The 17634-nt window shown below is 42.3% G+C and overlaps 3 protein-coding genes and 1 long non-coding RNA gene across 4 annotated transcripts; 2 read left to right on the forward strand and 2 right to left on the reverse strand.

Moving 5' to 3' along the window:
* Nucleotides 1–26: 26 nt before the first annotated feature.
* On the reverse strand, nucleotides 27–2660 carry LOC131884189 (uncharacterized). The gene is made up of 7 exons (XM_059231879.1): nucleotides 2595–2660; nucleotides 2403–2519; nucleotides 2158–2320; nucleotides 1724–2079; nucleotides 1262–1667; nucleotides 969–1192; nucleotides 27–898 (listed from the first exon to the last, which is right to left on the reverse strand). Exons 1-7 carry the CDS (start codon nucleotides 2610–2612, stop codon nucleotides 173–175), a joined length of 2010 nt encoding a protein of 669 aa, XP_059087862.1. The 5' UTR covers nucleotides 2613–2660; the 3' UTR covers nucleotides 27–172.
* Nucleotides 1186–1556, forward strand: LOC131884194 (uncharacterized). Its single transcript, XR_009373693.1, has 2 exons — nucleotides 1186–1388; nucleotides 1468–1556. It is a non-coding gene; the product is annotated as an uncharacterized LOC131884194 (long non-coding RNA).
* Nucleotides 2661–4920: 2260 nt separating the features above from the next.
* LOC131884187 (protein unc-45 homolog B-like) lies at nucleotides 4921–11452 on the reverse strand. Its single transcript, XM_059231877.1, has 14 exons — nucleotides 11116–11452; nucleotides 9539–9797; nucleotides 9309–9473; nucleotides 9009–9232; nucleotides 8671–8942; nucleotides 8341–8601; nucleotides 8054–8223; nucleotides 7766–7985; nucleotides 6808–7202; nucleotides 6480–6743; nucleotides 6138–6407; nucleotides 5877–5996; nucleotides 5228–5402; nucleotides 4921–5171 (listed from the first exon to the last, which is right to left on the reverse strand). Exons 2-14 carry the CDS (start codon nucleotides 9782–9784, stop codon nucleotides 5026–5028), a joined length of 2928 nt encoding a protein of 975 aa, XP_059087860.1. The 5' UTR covers nucleotides 9785–9797; nucleotides 11116–11452; the 3' UTR covers nucleotides 4921–5025.
* A 1218-nt stretch (nucleotides 11453–12670) lies between these two features.
* On the forward strand, nucleotides 12671–17501 carry LOC131884192 (U5 small nuclear ribonucleoprotein 40 kDa protein-like). The gene is made up of 6 exons (XM_059231888.1): nucleotides 12671–12919; nucleotides 16045–16177; nucleotides 16248–16567; nucleotides 16798–17050; nucleotides 17129–17317; nucleotides 17384–17501. Exons 1-6 carry the CDS (start codon nucleotides 12743–12745, stop codon nucleotides 17434–17436), a joined length of 1125 nt encoding a protein of 374 aa, XP_059087871.1. The 5' UTR covers nucleotides 12671–12742; the 3' UTR covers nucleotides 17437–17501.
* Nucleotides 17502–17634: the final 133 nt, after the last annotated feature.

The following is a 17634-nucleotide window of genomic DNA, read 5'->3' on the forward strand; positions in this document are numbered from 1 at the left end:
AAAATGTGTGGAATCCCTGAAGCAGAAGCAGTTCGAGGATTTTTTTTATTCAGTTTTACTGAGCAAGTGGCTTTTCCTGAATTCTCAGATAATGGACCATAAAACGTTGAGATAAAAAAGAAGAAAAAATCATTCCGAATAACACAGATTTGGCTGGGGAAATCCTTTTTTCTCATGGTTGATGGTTGTTCATGTCTCTCTTCTTTAGAACCTTTTCCAGCTCCAAGTGTGCCAATCTGGACCGCTGTATGCGTCCTTCAGGAAACCGATTTGGGCGCAGGAAACCCTCAGATCCAGAAAAATATTCCTCCGAGTTGTTGGCATCCCTAACTTGTTGCCCGTGTTTCCTTCTTCGTACAGGATCTCCAGATTGAGACCGTTGACCGGTTCGAGACGCATTTAAAACTAAATGATTGTCCAGGACTTCATCCAAATCCTCGGGAATGGGTGGTGGATCTCGCTTGGGTAAAAGACGAACACTAGATTGCTCGTTGGAAACTGGGACATATTCTTGGGGTTGATTAGTGTTTCCAAGATTCACATTTTCGAAAACGTACTCCTCAAATTGTAATCTGGAAGAGCGCAATTGGCTGCGGTGGCGTCTGGGCGGCAACGGGGGTGCATTTGCAGATCGATGGGTTTCGAAGTCTTCTGGGGTCAAAGGAGGGGCAGTAGGTATGGGAAAATGATGGAAAGTTCGTGCCTTTGGTGGCAGGGGAGGAGCCACGTCGGAATATTTGTTACGGGAGGACTCTATCACAGGGGTATGGTTGGCCGGTGCCTGTGCCCCGAGTTTGATCAACGCATCCACAACTTGGAAATGACGGTTTTCTGATGCATATTGAATCGCTGTCTTTCCATTTTTACCCCGCTTATTTAATGTGACTCTTTGGGCTGTCTACTTATACATAGAAGTAAACACAGCTATGCCAGCTCAAAGTATGATCAATGTGCGAATCTCCGCTTACCAATGTCTTCACGGTCTGAAGCCGGCCGTGCTTAGCGGCCAACATCAAGGCTGTTTCACCTTTGTTGTTTTCCTTATCTGCCAAAGCTCCACGATCAAGAAGATAATTGGTCACATCCGGATTGCCACTGGTGGCTGACAACATCAATGGGGTATTGCCGCCTTTTTCCATGGCATTGATCTTTGCACCCTCGTGAATGAGGAATTTGACCGTGTCTAGTCGGCCTGGATTAGCAAGATGGGGGTTACAAGACTTGTTGGATCAATTAATGTTTTCGTTAGGCCTCCACTTACCTTGTTTGGCAGCTATGTGAAGAATACTCTGCTGATCCCGGTTGATCTCATCCAAATCATCCACCACTGTCAAAACTTTATCTTGGACTTTCAATACCACCGGTTTCTCCGTGGCCTTCTCCGCATCGTAGATCTTGTTCAAGAAATGGACATTGTACTTGACCTCTTTAGTCTTGTCATATAAAACAGATTTGTCCACCCCATAGAACACTTTGGCTTTGACCTCGTTATAGGGAGGATCCCTGGAGGTGCCGACTTGAAGCTCAGAAGCATCATCGATCCCCTCAGGTAAATATCTGTGGGGCAAAAGACTCACCACGAACGCGTCAGATCGAGTATTTACCAATTGATTAGGGTTACTCAAGCCCAATCCACTTGAGATGTACGGGTAAGCCACGGCCAAAACCTATTGACACAAACATGGTTGGGTCCATTTATTTAATGAGCCACAACCCGGCTTACCTTATCCACGTTGTCCCGGTGGCTTTGCAACTTCCTCTCTTTCGTCCTGGAACTGAAGTGGTCCTTGAACGTGAATTCAACTCCGGATAAGTTTTCATGCAATAAATCCACACTGGCTTGAACAGCCGCGCCCACTTCCCGTTTCTTCTTAGGTGGAACGATTTCAAATGGAACAAATGTGCGACTCTTGTGATCGAAAGTCAGGACCATCACTTGGGCAAATATCTTGAGTCGGGTGCAAACCAATCGGTTTTCGTCTGACATGGATAAATTAAATCCCCTGGTAGCATTGGCCTCCACACTCATAAACTTGAGGTATGACTCTTCAAAGTTATCGTGCTCTATTGACGTCAAACCTGTTGGGAACGGGGGCGAATAGCTCAAAGGGGACATGGCCCTATTGGAATTGCTTCGCAATCTAGCGATTTACGAACCCATTTGAAGATCCTGAATGGCTGATTCCCTCGGCTCATTGAGGAGCTTGTCCAATTTCTTGTGAAGCTTTTTGATCTCCTCTTTGATCACTTGTAAAGTGATTGAAGTCGTGCTAAACTTCATACTATCCGAGGCTGCCGGCAATATGAATTTGAGACACTCCTGTGGACGAGAGAGAGGCCATTTTGGATTCCAATGATCCATCAAATTTATGGAAATTTTCCATTTTCCATTCTTCACTCGCCTTCAAAGCCTGAAAGGCCAGAAAACTGGTCCAAAGGTAAAATGTCTCTGTTTTTTGAGGGGAGATTGCCACGCCCATCCTTTTGGCTAAACGTCTCGCTTGAATGGCCACAGCCTCCTATATTCAAGCAAATATTTTTCATGTTATATTTTTACGAGACAAAACTCCATGTAGCATGATTGGATGACTTACCTCCAAAATATCCGTCATGTTGTTGCGCTAAAATAATGAACGAGCAATTTATCGAGAGGGAGAAACTAAGTGACATGATGATAAAGCGTTTCCTGTTAGGTAGAAGAAGCCTAGATAAAAATAATAAGCAACGAATAAATAGGAAAAGGGAAACCTTATCTCCTGTGCGTATTTAAACCAATAGTTTTGGATCATTCTTTTTCAAATACTGGTGCCAATAAAATGTAACCTGCTGGGTTCATTGATCTAAAAAAACGCCAGGTTTTTTTGCGGACTTCTTTACCGCTGCTGGGATTGGAATCGCAGCACTTCAAGACGAGAAATGTATTCATTTTACTTAACTTTAATTTATATATATTATTTTATCGACCAACAAATTAGAGTTGGCGGATCGGGCTAGCCCTTGAATGTAAGGTTGATCAGGAATCTCGTCAAAAAACTTGTTCAAGTCTCACTTCAAACCTGCTACCTTAATATTCCTTGCGAATACTTGAGGGCACCAAATTGAACAATGAAGGAGCCCGAAAAGGCGAGAGTTGGACTTCATTGTTCGAACTAGCCTGGATTCTCGAGGACTTGAAGGTGCTCTCAAGACGCACGTTAAGCCCCTACGGTCACTACAATAGACCCTAAATCCTGGGTTGGGACGAAGCTCATGAATGCTTTTGAAAACCTACAGCATCAAGTACCTCTCTCATACCTTCAATGTACCTGGTGGAACATCTTTGGATCGGCTCGACCTTTTGCAAACCTGCTGAATTTATTGGAGCCCAAATTGGCGTGGCATATTCAAGATATTCAAGCGGCTGAACAATCAATTTGTTCAGAGTTAGCATCGTGATGCTAACTCTGGACTTATACGTGCGATATATCCAACCACACATTTGAAAGGGTTTTACCTATCTTCAACTGGTTATGCTCATCGAACTTTCCATTATTTTGGATTACTACAGTGTCTGTCTGCTGAATTTCCACACGGAACAATGAGACAAGATAGGAATCGTTATTCGTGTTTTATTATTCTGCTGAACAAAGACCATGGGGGCCTGTCCGGCCTTCCAACGCCGTATTGAGTTTGAGATATTTGGTGTAATCGACTTTGTTATAAGGCCATAGTTCATAGCCTTTAACTGTCGCCGTAAGCTGGGCAGACAATTCTAGAGACACGCACTGTACACCAAAATCTTTCAAGGACCAAACTTGTGCAATGTTATGGCGTCCATTATCCAGGGCTGGATTGTTCAATGATGTTAACCCGAGGGGCATTGAGCGAGATTTCATACCGTTCAAGGCTTTGTATTACTACTCTCATTAACCCAAGATTAGATTTGATCCAAGTCCTTTACCAGACTACTGAAATCTTGATTGTTTTTGTGTAAATCTTTTTTCATTCATCATTGGAATTAATGTATTTGAAAGTGTAACTGTCTGTTTTGATATAGATTTCTAGTTCAGATTTTGGCACGAGCATGAATGGTTTTGCCTTTGCATGAGTTTCGGGCGGGTTTACCCACGGACTTATATAGAAGAGGACTGCGAACGGAAGGGAAATGTTCGTATCTCTTGTACTATTCAATTCACTGAAAATTAGCGTTAGTTGGATCACAAGGTCTTATCAAATTGATGAACTTGGCCAAATTAGGGTACTCAGGAGATGTGTTATGTAGTAATAGCTAGCTGCATACAACTTGAATTTTTGGCCGGCGCTCTATAGCCTCTTGGTCAGTTACGCTAGCTTTTGACAAAAGAACCTTGGATCGGCCAACTCTACCAATAAGTGAGTTAAGTTGACTTGCCTTTCATTGAGGAGATCTAAGGTTTTATTTTACTGAAATGTGGCCTAGAGTTGCTCTGACCAAGAGCAGGCCGATTTGGCGAGTCACTATATTTCTAGAAGCTCGTGGTTGAATCCTCTCTCCCTCCCGAGAGAAGATCCACAAGAATTTGGTGCCCTATTTTAATTGGCTGTCTGTACCTGTGCCGTGTCGCTCACCAAACCAAAACAACACGACGTGATAGCCTCTGCGTATCAAGCACGGCCTCAGTGACAGGCCCGTGTACAACTTGCGCACCTGAGACTTCTTCCCACGTCGTTTGCGTCAAGTTCTTGAGGCCGATGACGGTGAAGTTGAATAACGTTGCTGACATATTCACGCATTTTTCTCGTTTTCTATCGATTTCATCCATGCACTGAATCTCAATAGCATGTTTCTCCTTTGTTTAGGAGTATTGACAAGGCCTATTTGGTTCCGAACTCCGAGGCTAAAACCCATATTTTCAAAATGTAGTTATCTGTGGTAGAAGGAAACGGAAGATCCTTGAAACATATTGGGAGCATTGGAATTGTATTTAAAGCTGGATAAATAGCATACAAATGGGTAACAATCACAAAGAGAAAAATCGAATGTAAAAATTATCGAGGACATGGCGTTCAGCTCTCGTCGTCTGATTTAGGATCTTTTTCCGCCTCTTTTTGGGTTTTGACCAAACCAAGTTGATGAGCAGATTCTAGAGCTTCTTCAGCTATTACCCGGATCTTCTGGAGGATCTGGTTAGGCTCATACGAGCCTTCATCCACTGGAAAGAACTCTATTAACTTTGAACACTATTTTTTTTTTAACAATTGCTCTTACATTTGGCCTTGAAAATGTGGGCTTGCATACAATCCATGGCTTGTGTTTCGATGATTTTTTCGGCTACTTCCTTGCCAGCATTAATCATGTTCTTCACAATGACAACACCTCGGAGCACAATATTCAAATCAGGATTCGCCAGCAAATTCAGAAGGCAATCAGACCATTGGGCACTCTGGAAAACAAAAAAAAAATGAAATATCGAAAGGTCAGCTCTTCAAAGAATTGAAAAGACGAGAATTAAAAAAAAAAGAACCAACAATTTTGCCATTAATTAGCGTTTCGAAAGATAAAAAATATTTTCAATAAACAGCTTCTAACATGACATGTTCATACCAATTAATTGAGTATTGCTCGGACCAAAAACAAGGTACCCGTAATTCTTGACTAAAAAGCAGAGTTACAAGAAACAAAAAAATTGAGAGGATATTTAGACAAAAAGTTACACATTAATTAGTGCATGTTTGGATGAACTATCGTTTGATGTTCGGTTCAGTTATTCAATTGAACTGCAATTTTTTGGTATATTAAGCAAAGTCGCTTATTTTTGTTATACTTTGTTTATACAAAACAAAGGTTTTGTATAATTCTAAATGACTTGGGATATTATTGTGTGTAAACATTCGCTTTCACCTCTGAACTGTTTTACCTCAAAAATCTTTTTGCAACACTTTTCGCTTTGTGACGTCAGCATTGCCAAAGCACCTGATGCCGCTTGGACCACTTCCACGTCCTCATCGTCACCACAAAGCAGAACAGCGTATTTGACCTGCAATAATCAAAGAAGTTGAACGTTTACGAATCTTCGAAAAATTTTGACGAATGAGTTTGAAAAAAATAAAAAAAAATTCTAAATGGCTAATAGGGTTTTGCCAGAGGTCACATTCCCTCTGAAAAGCTTCGTACTTACCTTATCATTCTTTCCCTCACAACGTTTGACCTGAATGGGTGATTGGCACAGATTGGTGAAGCACTGAACGGCTGCCCTTCGAATCAGTTGATGATCTTCGAACATATAGCCTTCGATCAAAGAGGCAAACTCGGATTCCTTGAGCATCCTCGATCGCGTGGTTTCGTTTAGCGAGGCAAGATTACCTAAGGCCAACAGGGCTTCAAAGTTCTCCAAACCCTCGTACTCACTATTGAGCAACTGGCAAATTGGTCGGATGATGTCCACCGCCTACAATCACAAATTTCAATCTCTATCAACCAAAGCTTTCAAGTACGTTGAGCATCGTGAGTGCTGATGTACCCTTTGTCCCGGGAAGGCAATGGCAGGGTCTTGAGTGATCCCAATGCGGGACAAGGCTTGAGCAGCGTGGCGTTTTCCTTTCTCATTGCCTTCCAAAGCCAGAGATGCCAAGGCTTTCGTTCCACCTTGTTGAACCACCAGACCTCGGAGGTCCGAGTATTTACAAATGGCATTGAGAACTCGAGCAATGAGCTCCTTGATGTTATTGCTGTCTGTCTTACTGAGGGCCACCAAAGCGGAGACGATTCCGTAGTGAGCTAAGGCCTGAAACGAGAACCACATTCAACAGTTATTGCTCCAGGCACCTCATCGAGATGCATCAACTCACAAAGATGCGCTTGTCGATGAAGTCTTGGTCATCCAATTCGTGATCCTGTGGCACGTGGTGTTTGGCGAACTTGGCCAATTCCAGCATTTCAGGCATGATTTCCTTCTTCTCGTACGAATTGGTCAAGTTTACTAACAGCGTCACCAAGGCGTACTGGACGTCATATTTGCCTTGTTTGGCCAATTCTATCAGGGCCTTAATGGCCTCTTCGTCTTCGCAGAGTTTTTCCTTGACATCACCATCCAAGGTTAGGAACGAAAGGCCCTCAGCCGCCCATCGTCGAAGATCACGATCCTTTCCGGGATTAATGAGGAATCGCCGACAAGCTTCACCTAGTTTAACGGTCGAACCGTCGGCAAAGGGTCTCATGGAAGCATCATGACCGGCAGAGGCCCCTGTAATGAATGAGCGTTAGCACTAGGGCTGTTCAAGACAAGCATATGTGTTTTCTTTTCTTTTTTCCAAACTGTTAACATTATTTTGGTTATTTGCATTGTCTTGTATCATAATAGCCGTGTGTAGTTAAAATTAGAAATTTAAAGAAAAATGCTATGCGGCACGTTGTTTCTTTGGGCATTTGGTAGAGGGAGAATTCAGACAAACATCACAGCTACTCTGTGCACTGGGCGAAGACTGAAATAAATTTCAATTTCCCACCTTGTTGAAGCAAATCGTGTTCTAATATTGAGGCAAGATATTAGTACAGTGACAGAACGACAACAAAAATGAACTCAAAATCCAAGAAGAATATTCAACCAACTTTTGTCCCGTAAAACAACCCAAAAAAGTGCCAAATGATTTGCGTTCTTTTCAATTTTATACAATTTTTTTTTTCTTACGCTTTTTTTACGGGGGAAAATCACTGAACAAAACCAACAATTTTGGTAATAATCAGTAATTATTTTTCCGAGCTCTAGGTGCGATATTCCACCGAAAATCAAAATTTGGATATTCTTACCGAGCTTGCACAAGCCCACCAGTGCTCGAACTTTGATGTGATCATTCTTGGAGTTGTAGAGTTGCTTGAGGACCTCCACTCCTTGACTCACGATCATATTGGAGTCCTTCTTCTTCGCCACAGCCGCAATAATGGCCTCGGAGGCCACCAATTGCTCCAAGTACTCGTTATCCAACTTTGCCATATGAATGATCATGGGCAACACGCCCTCTTTGGTCAACTGGAAAATAAACCCAACCGGAATGAACTTCTCAAGGACCTCTTTGGAGCCCTTCTCAGCAATCCCACCTGAGATTGACCCAATTCCACGGCATATTGGAGCAATGTGGTGATGGCGGTCACGCACCGAATCCGAGACTCGGATTTCATGTCCCGCAATTTCTCCGACACAAAATTGCCTACCATTTCCAAGCAGGTGTTGCGCCGTTTATCGTCGTACATGGCCTCATAACAAAAGGCTTCAAAAGATTTTGATATCGATCATGAATTAGTGCAATTTTGCAAATTAGTCCAAAACCCAAGGACTGACAGCTTACACCAAAGTTCAAAGGATATCAGTATTGGCTGAACTTTACCTAAACAGACGCCTGCTTTGGCTCGTGAGTTGTCCGTGATTTCCATGGACGATTCGTGGCGATATTCGGTCATCTCCGACGCAATCTCCATCATCCGTTCGTAGCCATCAGTTTTGAGCATCATTTCCGCCCAATTAAGCTCGTCGTACTTGCAATTCTTCATGATGAGCTCCACAATCGCGTCTCGGGCATGACCTGTGATCGTTCTCGACGTGAGGTTGAAGACCAGCACGTTGAAAATGCTGACAAGCTCCTTGCTATCTGGAATTTGGAACGCTTAGTAAGCACAGACACACTCAACGACTCTCAACGACGTCAAACACGTCCTACTCTTAATCCGTTCCATTCGATTGGCCTCTTCGGTGTTGCACCATTTCCGACCCTCTGAACTTAGAGAGCGGGGATTCTTGCGGAGTTCCCGGATCTTTTTGGCGGTTTTCACGTCGGAGAGTGTGTCCAGAATCATCTGGATCACATAGGAAGCCGCATTGATGGTCTCGTCGTCCTTAGTGTTCAAGATGTCCAAGAAGAAGGGGATCCCGCAATTGGCCAAAACCGGCCGACACAAATCTTCGCTCTTCTTGCACAATTCACCCACACACCTAAAATGATCAACTACTTGAGATGGCAGGCCTTTTTTAAAACTCTTCAAATAGCCTTCAAATAACCTGATCAAGGAAAGACGGATTTGAGGGTCCTTTTCCACCTTCATGAGACTGGCAATCTTTTGTACCACTCCCTCTTTCATGAGAACCTCGGCTCCGGATCTCTCCTTGGCCAAGTAGATCAAGTTGTCGGCTCCTTTAATGCGTTTCTCCTTCTCAGTGGACGGATCAAACACGATCTCGACCATACTTTTGACCTTGTTTCCAATTTGATTCATTTGCGTCACCTTCAACGCAAATCACTCATTTAGCTATTGCCAATAAAAGCAAAAATTTCGAGGGCCCGTCATGGCTTTAATATACCTTTTCACTGACGGCTTTGTGGAGCTTGATCAGCATGGGTTCGATGGCTCTGTTCTTAGGATCGACCCTATGAACTTCGCGGGCATCTTGATAAGCTAAATCCACCTGCTCCAAGGCCTCATAAGCCTGAGCTCGACGATACAAGGCCTTGGGGTCGCTGGGTACCTAAAATGTATTGATAATGACATTCCACTCTATTCAATGAATGAGAAAAAAGCTAAAGCATCTACCAAAGCCAGGGCTTGAGTGCAATCATCCACGGCCAGTTGGTAATCTTCATTTTTGAGATGAACTGCTGCTCGATTTTTAAAGATCACGGCTTGGTCGGAAGAGTGATCCTTGGATGTTAAACGCAAGGCTTGCGTGTACAAGGCCAAGGCTTCGTCGAGATTCCCATCTTTGAAGGCCGTATTGCCTGATTCTTTGAGTGACAAGGGATTCTCTTTATCAGGCGTGGGCATGGGATTCGGCGACATGGTGGAAGAATATCTGGAAAAGAGACAAACATCACGCTGCAAGCTTGGTAGCTGGGTCTAGAGAGAGCTCGGGGATTTTTTTTTTTTTTTTTTGGATTAATTATTAATATTTTGGAGGATTTTCTCAGACCAAAAGGAGAAGAAAAAATATCGTATGTGTGTGGTGCTGGTGGGGGTGGGGGGTGAGGGGGGTGGGGGTCAAATGGAACATGGAAGGAACCTGTAAGAGAAGCAAGTACTTCTTTGCTTTGATCAGCCTGGATTCTCTTTGGAGGCTCAATAGTGATCTTAAAAAAAAAATTAACCAAATTTAAACCTTGGCATTCGCTACAATTGGCTCCAAAACCTGGTTGAGGAAAAGCTCATTGGAACCTTTGGAGGACACATTGTAAAAGATACCTTTTGCCTCTCCTTTAAATATTGCTTTTTGTCGCAATAAAGTAGTAGTTCTCTAATTCTGACATTAATACTGATAATGCAACTAGACCCTTGATATTTTGCACACAAAAGAGCAAATATCAAAACATTTTATCTTAGCACCGGTCGCTTCATCCTGCGAGAAAGCTGAAATAAAGCACCCAGCGGAACCAAATTTCATTTGGAGACCTCCATCGTTTAGGGTATCAATTTGCGGTTCCAAGTTAAGAGACAACTGCGAGGAAATAAATGAAATGTATTAAACTGTTGGTAATTGCTTCAAACCTGTTCAAAATTAGTTTCATGTTGTCTTTTTTTACTTTTAAACAAGTATATATCTTTGTGCTGGAGAAATTTTTTTCTTGTGAAAAAAGAAATAAATCATTTTGTGCTTTCGAAAATTATTTTATATTTGGCCCTCCCGCCCAAAAAAAAAAAAATTTTTTTTTTTTTAATCCGAGTCCAGCTCATAAAGAACCTAATGCGGATGTTACAAGACCAAGAACATGAATCGGTCCTGAAATCACATCAAACGACAAGGAAGCGAGAGCAAGCAAACCAAAAAACTGACCATAACAAGAACAAAAAAATCCAGATTCCTATTCATATTGTGAAGTAAATGCAAAAACCTTCAGTAAACAGTGACATGTTTGGAATCGAAATTAAAAAAAAAATCATGGTTCATTTATTTAAAAAACACTGGAATTGTGTGAGTTCTAGGACTAATGGTTCCGATGAGTGATTTCGGCGAGTTCATGGCTAAATTACTAGATTAAGTCCATGTAATGAAACACAAACTTGTTCTTAACCAGACTTCAATAGAAGAAATATTAGAGAGAATGATTTAAAATCTATCCCTTTTTCCACTCAGAGCCTGGTTAAACCTTTAATATCGACACACTGAGGTCACTTACATGTTGTATTACAGTAATGGGTCCAATGGAGCCTCTATTATCACTAGAAGAAATCTGTCAAGTGAACTGAGGCAATGAATGTGGCTTATAATCGTCAAAAGAGTCTCCACTTATTTGGAAGCACCTCGTGTGTTCCAGAAGTTTCGGCGGCTTTCACACTTTTGGGGTGGCCTGATGCAACCTTAGAGGGTTAGAACGGTTCGAACCGAAAGAATCTTCACCTTGGCTTGGAGCCAATCCAAGAAATGGGCAAAAAACGGACAAACAAGTCAGGTTCTTCTATCTAGCTAGTGTTCTCGTTCTATCGGCGGCCTTGAGCATACATACACTTTCTAAGCCAACCTGCGCTAGTCATGACTCATGTTTTGTTTTGGCTCAGTCTCGCCAATATGGACGGCTCAAGACCAGACATTAGGGGATTATAATTACAAGTCCTCGGTGTCAAGTAGAGACTTTTAAGTTCAGTGGCATTCGTTTCTCGGATTTTCTCTGGTTTGGAAACAATGTCTCGTTTTTGATAAGTTTGTGAAAACCATTGTTTATATAAATTTAGTTGTTTGTATTATAACTATTTTTTCTTCACATCCCAAGCTCTTTTAGATAGAAATTGGCTCCCTTGTTACCAGACCAGGCAATGATTTGTGCGGCCACTGACCTTTGCCTGAATCACCTGATCAGTTGATCTGGCCAGCCTGGTCCAATGGTGAGGTTGAAGTGAGTTTTTGTATTAAATTTGCGGAAACTTCAGGGTGTCTTATCAAATGCCTGCGTCAAACCCTCTTTTCGTAATATTTCTATTCTTGATGACATTCGGCAAAAAAAAGGCCTGTCAACTCCCAAATAGAGTCATATCTTAATATCATTCAGCATCGGGACACTTATTGCTTCCCTTCGTTTTCTTTTCGCTCATGCTTTTGTTAGCATTGGTTAAGCTCAATCTTTCAAATTGAACGGGCATGGGCGTTACATCGAACCAATGTGATCTCACTGGGGATGGATCAACGTAATAAGGCCTTGTTCTCATGATCTGGATACAACCCTAATACTGGTGAGGGGTTCGCCGAGCTTTACCAGATATCCTTTATTGGTATTGGTCGCTCTGCTGTGCTCCATCAAACCGAACTCAAAACAACGTTGCTTTTTCACAGCTGTTGTGGCGCTTGTTTTGGCTGGATTTTTAGTGCCTCCATATTTTGCGCCTTTACGCAAGCTTTGCACTTCTACTCGAAAAATTTAGGATGTTTAGACAAAAACACCACTGACCGCCTTCACAATCAATGATAAAAACATCACATTCACGCAATCAAGGTCTACCGAAAAATCCAAAAAATGGGAAAACATGATTTTCCCTCTCATCTCCGAAAAGTACTCTCATTTAATGTAAATTTGGCAAAACAAAACTACCGTTGCCAAGCATAGGAGCCGTGGGCACTCGTGTTGATTTGAAATCAAACGAAGAACGGTATAATGTTGATTCCATGGTCGTTTTAGTCGTTTTGCCATTCGGGCGCTTTGCGGCCTTTCTTTCCAATTTTCTGCGTCTTTCCATCTGGAGACCCTGCTATTTTTTGAGAGCAAGATTGTTGGATAGAAGAAGCACATATTTTCGTTGTGTACTGTGTGCATCATGCCGGAATTGAAGCGGGCTCATTCACCGGATCCGCCTCCATCGGCGTCTACCCAGGATCCACCCCCACCCGCTCAAGACGAGCATGCAGTAGCCTTGAAGAAGGCCCGCCCCGAATCGGGTTATGAGGTGGGGATCAAGGATCCCATGGAACAGCAACAACAACTCCAGAAATCGGTAAACACGCCCTCCATTTCGACTATTTCGATAACACCGCGGATGGACCGCTATAAACATGGACTGACAACAGGTTCCGTTGAATGGGTCTGTTTCGGGTCCGAGCCAAGCCGAGTAATCCTTTGGCATGATGCGTATTGGAAATTCAGATAATGACCATCCAGGGCCACACCCACTGTCATAGCATGTATTTGGAAATGAGTCTTTGCGATCCCAACTTGACCCAGTTTCTTGATTGAGGAACGTCTTTTCATCACTCGACAAACAATGGTTAGGCCAATTCAACGACACAATGATGCTCTCTTCTGTTACAATTCATGTTTTCGAAATCGGTATATTGAGCAGGCATAGAGAATGGTTGGATACCTAGATGGATCTATTGATCATCTTGAAGAGGTGGAAACATGGGCATGCCTCGAAAATAGGTTTTTTGAGTTCTAGGGTTTGGAAGGGTCGGAGTCCACGGATATTTAACGCCAAGTCTCACATTCCAATGTCATGCCAGTAGTTAATAATAAATTAAGTCATAAAACGCCTCTTTACTAAAGATAAGTGATGATATTGTTGCTTGATATTGATGATTGATATTGATGATATGGAATCAATGAGTTGATGGTTTCTTTCTGACTAGAATGCGTTTATATTTGTGTTGGGCCGAGCCCGGCAAAAGTCGGACTCGTACGAGTCCTCTGATTTTTTTACTTTTGCCGGACTCACCGAGTCTCTTACTAAAATCAGATCGTGTAAAAAGACTCGTTTTGCGAAATTCAAAGAAAATATCAATTATGTCAATTCCAATAAAATCGTGTCGTCTACATGTTGAAGACATTCCAATTATAATGATAATTTATTTACGGTAAACAGACTAATGTCTTGAATGGATTCAAGGCACAAATATAGTTACACAATCCCTCGAAAGTGAATCTGATCAGTTATCGAGTTTGAATTTTTTGCTGATCGCTGATACCCAGGTCTTGAAGATTGGTCTGGAATGCTTTGGAGGAAGTTATCCAAGTCCTCTTTGAATTTGGGGAGAGGTTTCTTTTCGACAGAGATGACCCAAAAGGAGGAGGGCAGTTTGTTGTAGAGTCTTGGGCCTCTCTCAAGAAATGAGTGGTCCATGATTGATTTAGTAGTCGCATTCTTGTTGCAGTTCCAATGACATTAGATACATGTGACACGTTCATTATTTCGGTGGGTGAATGCAATTCTCGTGTTATGGGAACGCTCAGTTGGTATGGCATACGGTTCGTGTCTCCTTTGTACACTGTACAGGTGTAGATGCTGAAGCCGATCCCAGTAGGAGAGTTTAGACATTCCAGTGATTTGCCGAGTGAAGCGCCGGAGAATACTCTCCATTTTGTTTAGTACGCCAACAAGATGTGGACTCCAAATCAAAGAGGCATAGTCCAGATGGGGTTGTACGATGGGTTGGTAGATGGTAACCATAGCTAACCTATCCCTGGTCTTGAAGGTGCGTAAGGCCCAGCCTGCCATCTGATCAGCTTTAGTTAATGGATAGCGATTGAAAAACATCGGTGACAGTGGATCCCCTTGAGGAAGACCAATACAATTTAGATTGCTGAACAGATCGCTACCCTCCACCAAAGTCTAAAATATCAAGTTTTTTAGATCGATCAAAAAAGACGAATTCTTTTAAAAAGAGTTTTGGTTGGGTAAATGCTCGCCAATCAGGAGTGTTTGTTTGTTGAAAGTCGGGCGGTAAAATGATGTTGCATTCAGATAAAAGATGTCCCAATTATGATATCGTTCCGCTCCTCATGGTAATCTCGACGGGTCCAAATGAGGGCAGAATTTCAGGTTCAGTGAAGTCGAAATTGCAAGCTTCACATCCACCTTGGTCTTTACTTACTGAGCATACCTGATTCCCAAGGGTGTTTTAGGTCTCAAAGTTGTTTTCGCTTGGATTAGGTTGCGATTCCCTGTAAAGGCAGCCATCTTAACTTGTTTTATTTGCACTCCTTTATTGTTTCTGAAGTTAAGTTGAAATACTCACGAGTAAAATCAGCATGATCTTTATTGTATTTTGATATCACGACTTAAAGCTCCTGCCACATAAGATCCCCTTTTCTAGCATTAATAGCCATATATTTGAGCAAAACTGTTGTCACTTTAAATCAATTCTAGAGTTAATGAAATGGAGACATCTTTCAGGCTGTGATCAAGTTTGCATGAAATTATTTGCAGGTAATTTATTGACTATGCGACAATTTTATATTTTTGTTGGAACCGTTCCAAGTAACCCTTGGCTTGTGATTGCAAAGTAAACTAAGCCCATCAATTTTTCTACCAAAAATCAAATTGAAATCAGCAATCGAAAATTTTCTCTGATCTGATTATTTCTTCAAGTAAGATTTGAGACGAATTAGACCCAAAATCGGCCCCCTTCAGACATGACATTTGCGTTTTGCTTGTTTAGTACTAGACCTTGGAAACAAATTGGGAATCAAAGTGCCTTGAGATTCAACGAAAATTATACTTCCTTCCTTTAAGTAGGTTTTACTGAATGGTCATAAATACTATTTTTGTGTTACAGTGAAAGAACTTTGTTATAAAAACATCGATTATTCGGAAGAATTCTGATATGGGCACTATTTTTATTTAATCCGACTTTTTTGCCTGATGAATTACTTCGGTTATCAGAAACCAATCCACGATGCAGGATCCGGATTAAGTAAACTTTGTTGGGAACATGTATTGAAATTTTTCTACAAATCTGTGCTGTTCTCCTCAAACAATCTAACAAAAGTTTAAGATGTTTAATCAAGAAATCAACTTGAATAATCAAACATTTCAAGAAATTAAAAAAAAAAAGTTTTTTTGTCATGCCAGCTTAACCAGACAGCAAAAAAATACGGATTTTTTAATGAGTGATAAAAGGCAATATTTATGAGGATTATTATTACTTATTAGAGATGTCAGGAATTTCTACTGTATCATAATCTGCCAGAAAAAACAGGGTTCGGTTATAGGAACAACCCACACTTTTCTTCGTGATTTTATGGAGGTCCCAAACACTAAGGAAATGAGTGGAATCAAATTCAGGATGTCAGTGAAATGTGTGTCAAATTCAGTCTTTCACAATTGTCCCCATTTCATTCTAGGGTCCGCCTCGGATGTCAAACATGGAATCGGCCATCATGCTTCTGGCTGGCGGTCACCAAGGCGAGATTTTCTCAGCCAAGTTTCACCCCGATGGACAGATCTTGGCCTCAGGCGGATTTGATCGCACCATTTGTAAGTCATCTCTTAATCTGCCTTTATCGGTCCCTGATTAAACCACGAATCCCGTCCTCATGTCCCTCAGGTCTCTGGAACGTGTACGGGGAATGTGAGAACTATCACGTTATCTCGGCGGTGCATTCGGGCGCCATTCTCGACCTGCATTTCTCCTACGAAGACGGACAGTATCTGTACACGGCGTCCACGGACAAAACGGTGGGCATATTCAACACTCGCACGGGACAGAGGTTGAAACGTCTCAAGGGCCACACCAACTACGTGAACTCGGTTCACCCGGCACGACGCGGAGACCCTTTGGTGGTCTCGGGATCCGATGATTGTTCCATCCGAGTATGGGACCAACGCAAGCGTAACTCGGTTCAGACCTTGAATAGCATGTACCAGGTAGGAAAAAGAAATGAAAAACGCTTGTTGATATTTATTATCAGAGGTACATTACTTTTTTGTCATGTGGGATGTTATTCTTTTTTTTTTTTGAAGTGTTAAGACACCCAAAAACTTCTACCTAGTCATTATTCACATGTGCTTTCGATCTTTAGTTCATTTTCTACAAGTGCATTGATATCATGAGCATTCTCTCTCTCCCTTACTCTGTCTCTCTCTCTCTGTCTCAGGTGACTGCTGTGACCTTCAATGACACGGCCGAGCAAGTGATCTCAGCTGGGATCGACAACCAGGTCAAGATCTGGGATCTCCGCAAACCCACTCAACCCGCTTACATGTTACCTGGTCACACCGACACAATCACCGGGATCTCTTTGTCTCCCGATGGATCTTATGTCCTCACCAATGCTATGGACAACACGCTTAGGATCTGGGATATTCGCCCATTCGTGCAAACCGACCGATGCACCAAGATCATAACGGGTGGGCACCCCAATAGTATATGTTTTGCCTTTGGAGTTATTGATTGCATTTCGGTTTGGTTTTTTACTTTATTGTTAGGACATCAACATAACTTTGAGAAGAACCTACTCAAGTGCTGCTGGTCTCCGGATGGAGCCATGGTCTCCGCGGGCTCCTCCGACCGATTTGTGTATATTTGGGACACCTCTTCCCGTCGCATCTTGTACAAGTTACCCGGACATTTGGGCGCAGTCAATGATATTGACTTTCACAAAGTCGAACCCATCAGTAAGTATTCATGGCGACAAGGGGTGGGCAGTTCAGTATTGAGTCAGTTCTGTATCTTTATTCCAGTTTTGTCCGCCTCGAGCGACCGCCAGATCTATTTGGGAGAATTCGAACCTTGATGCCTCGAAACATACTTTGCTTCGTACTACTGTATTATGTGTAATAGAAGAGGAAGGACAAAAGATAGAGGCGCGATCTTATTTCCCGTTGCTCGTTCTTAGTCATTCATTGGGTTCATGATCTCGTCCTTGGACGACGATTTGTTGTCCTGGATGGTGAGAGTACGAGTAGACGTGATCCACTTTCTAATGTTGAAT

Source organism: Tigriopus californicus, chromosome 7, assembly GCF_007210705.1.
Source record: "Tigriopus californicus strain San Diego chromosome 7, Tcal_SD_v2.1, whole genome shotgun sequence".
Taxonomy (NCBI): Eukaryota; Metazoa; Arthropoda; class Copepoda; order Harpacticoida; family Harpacticidae; genus Tigriopus; species Tigriopus californicus.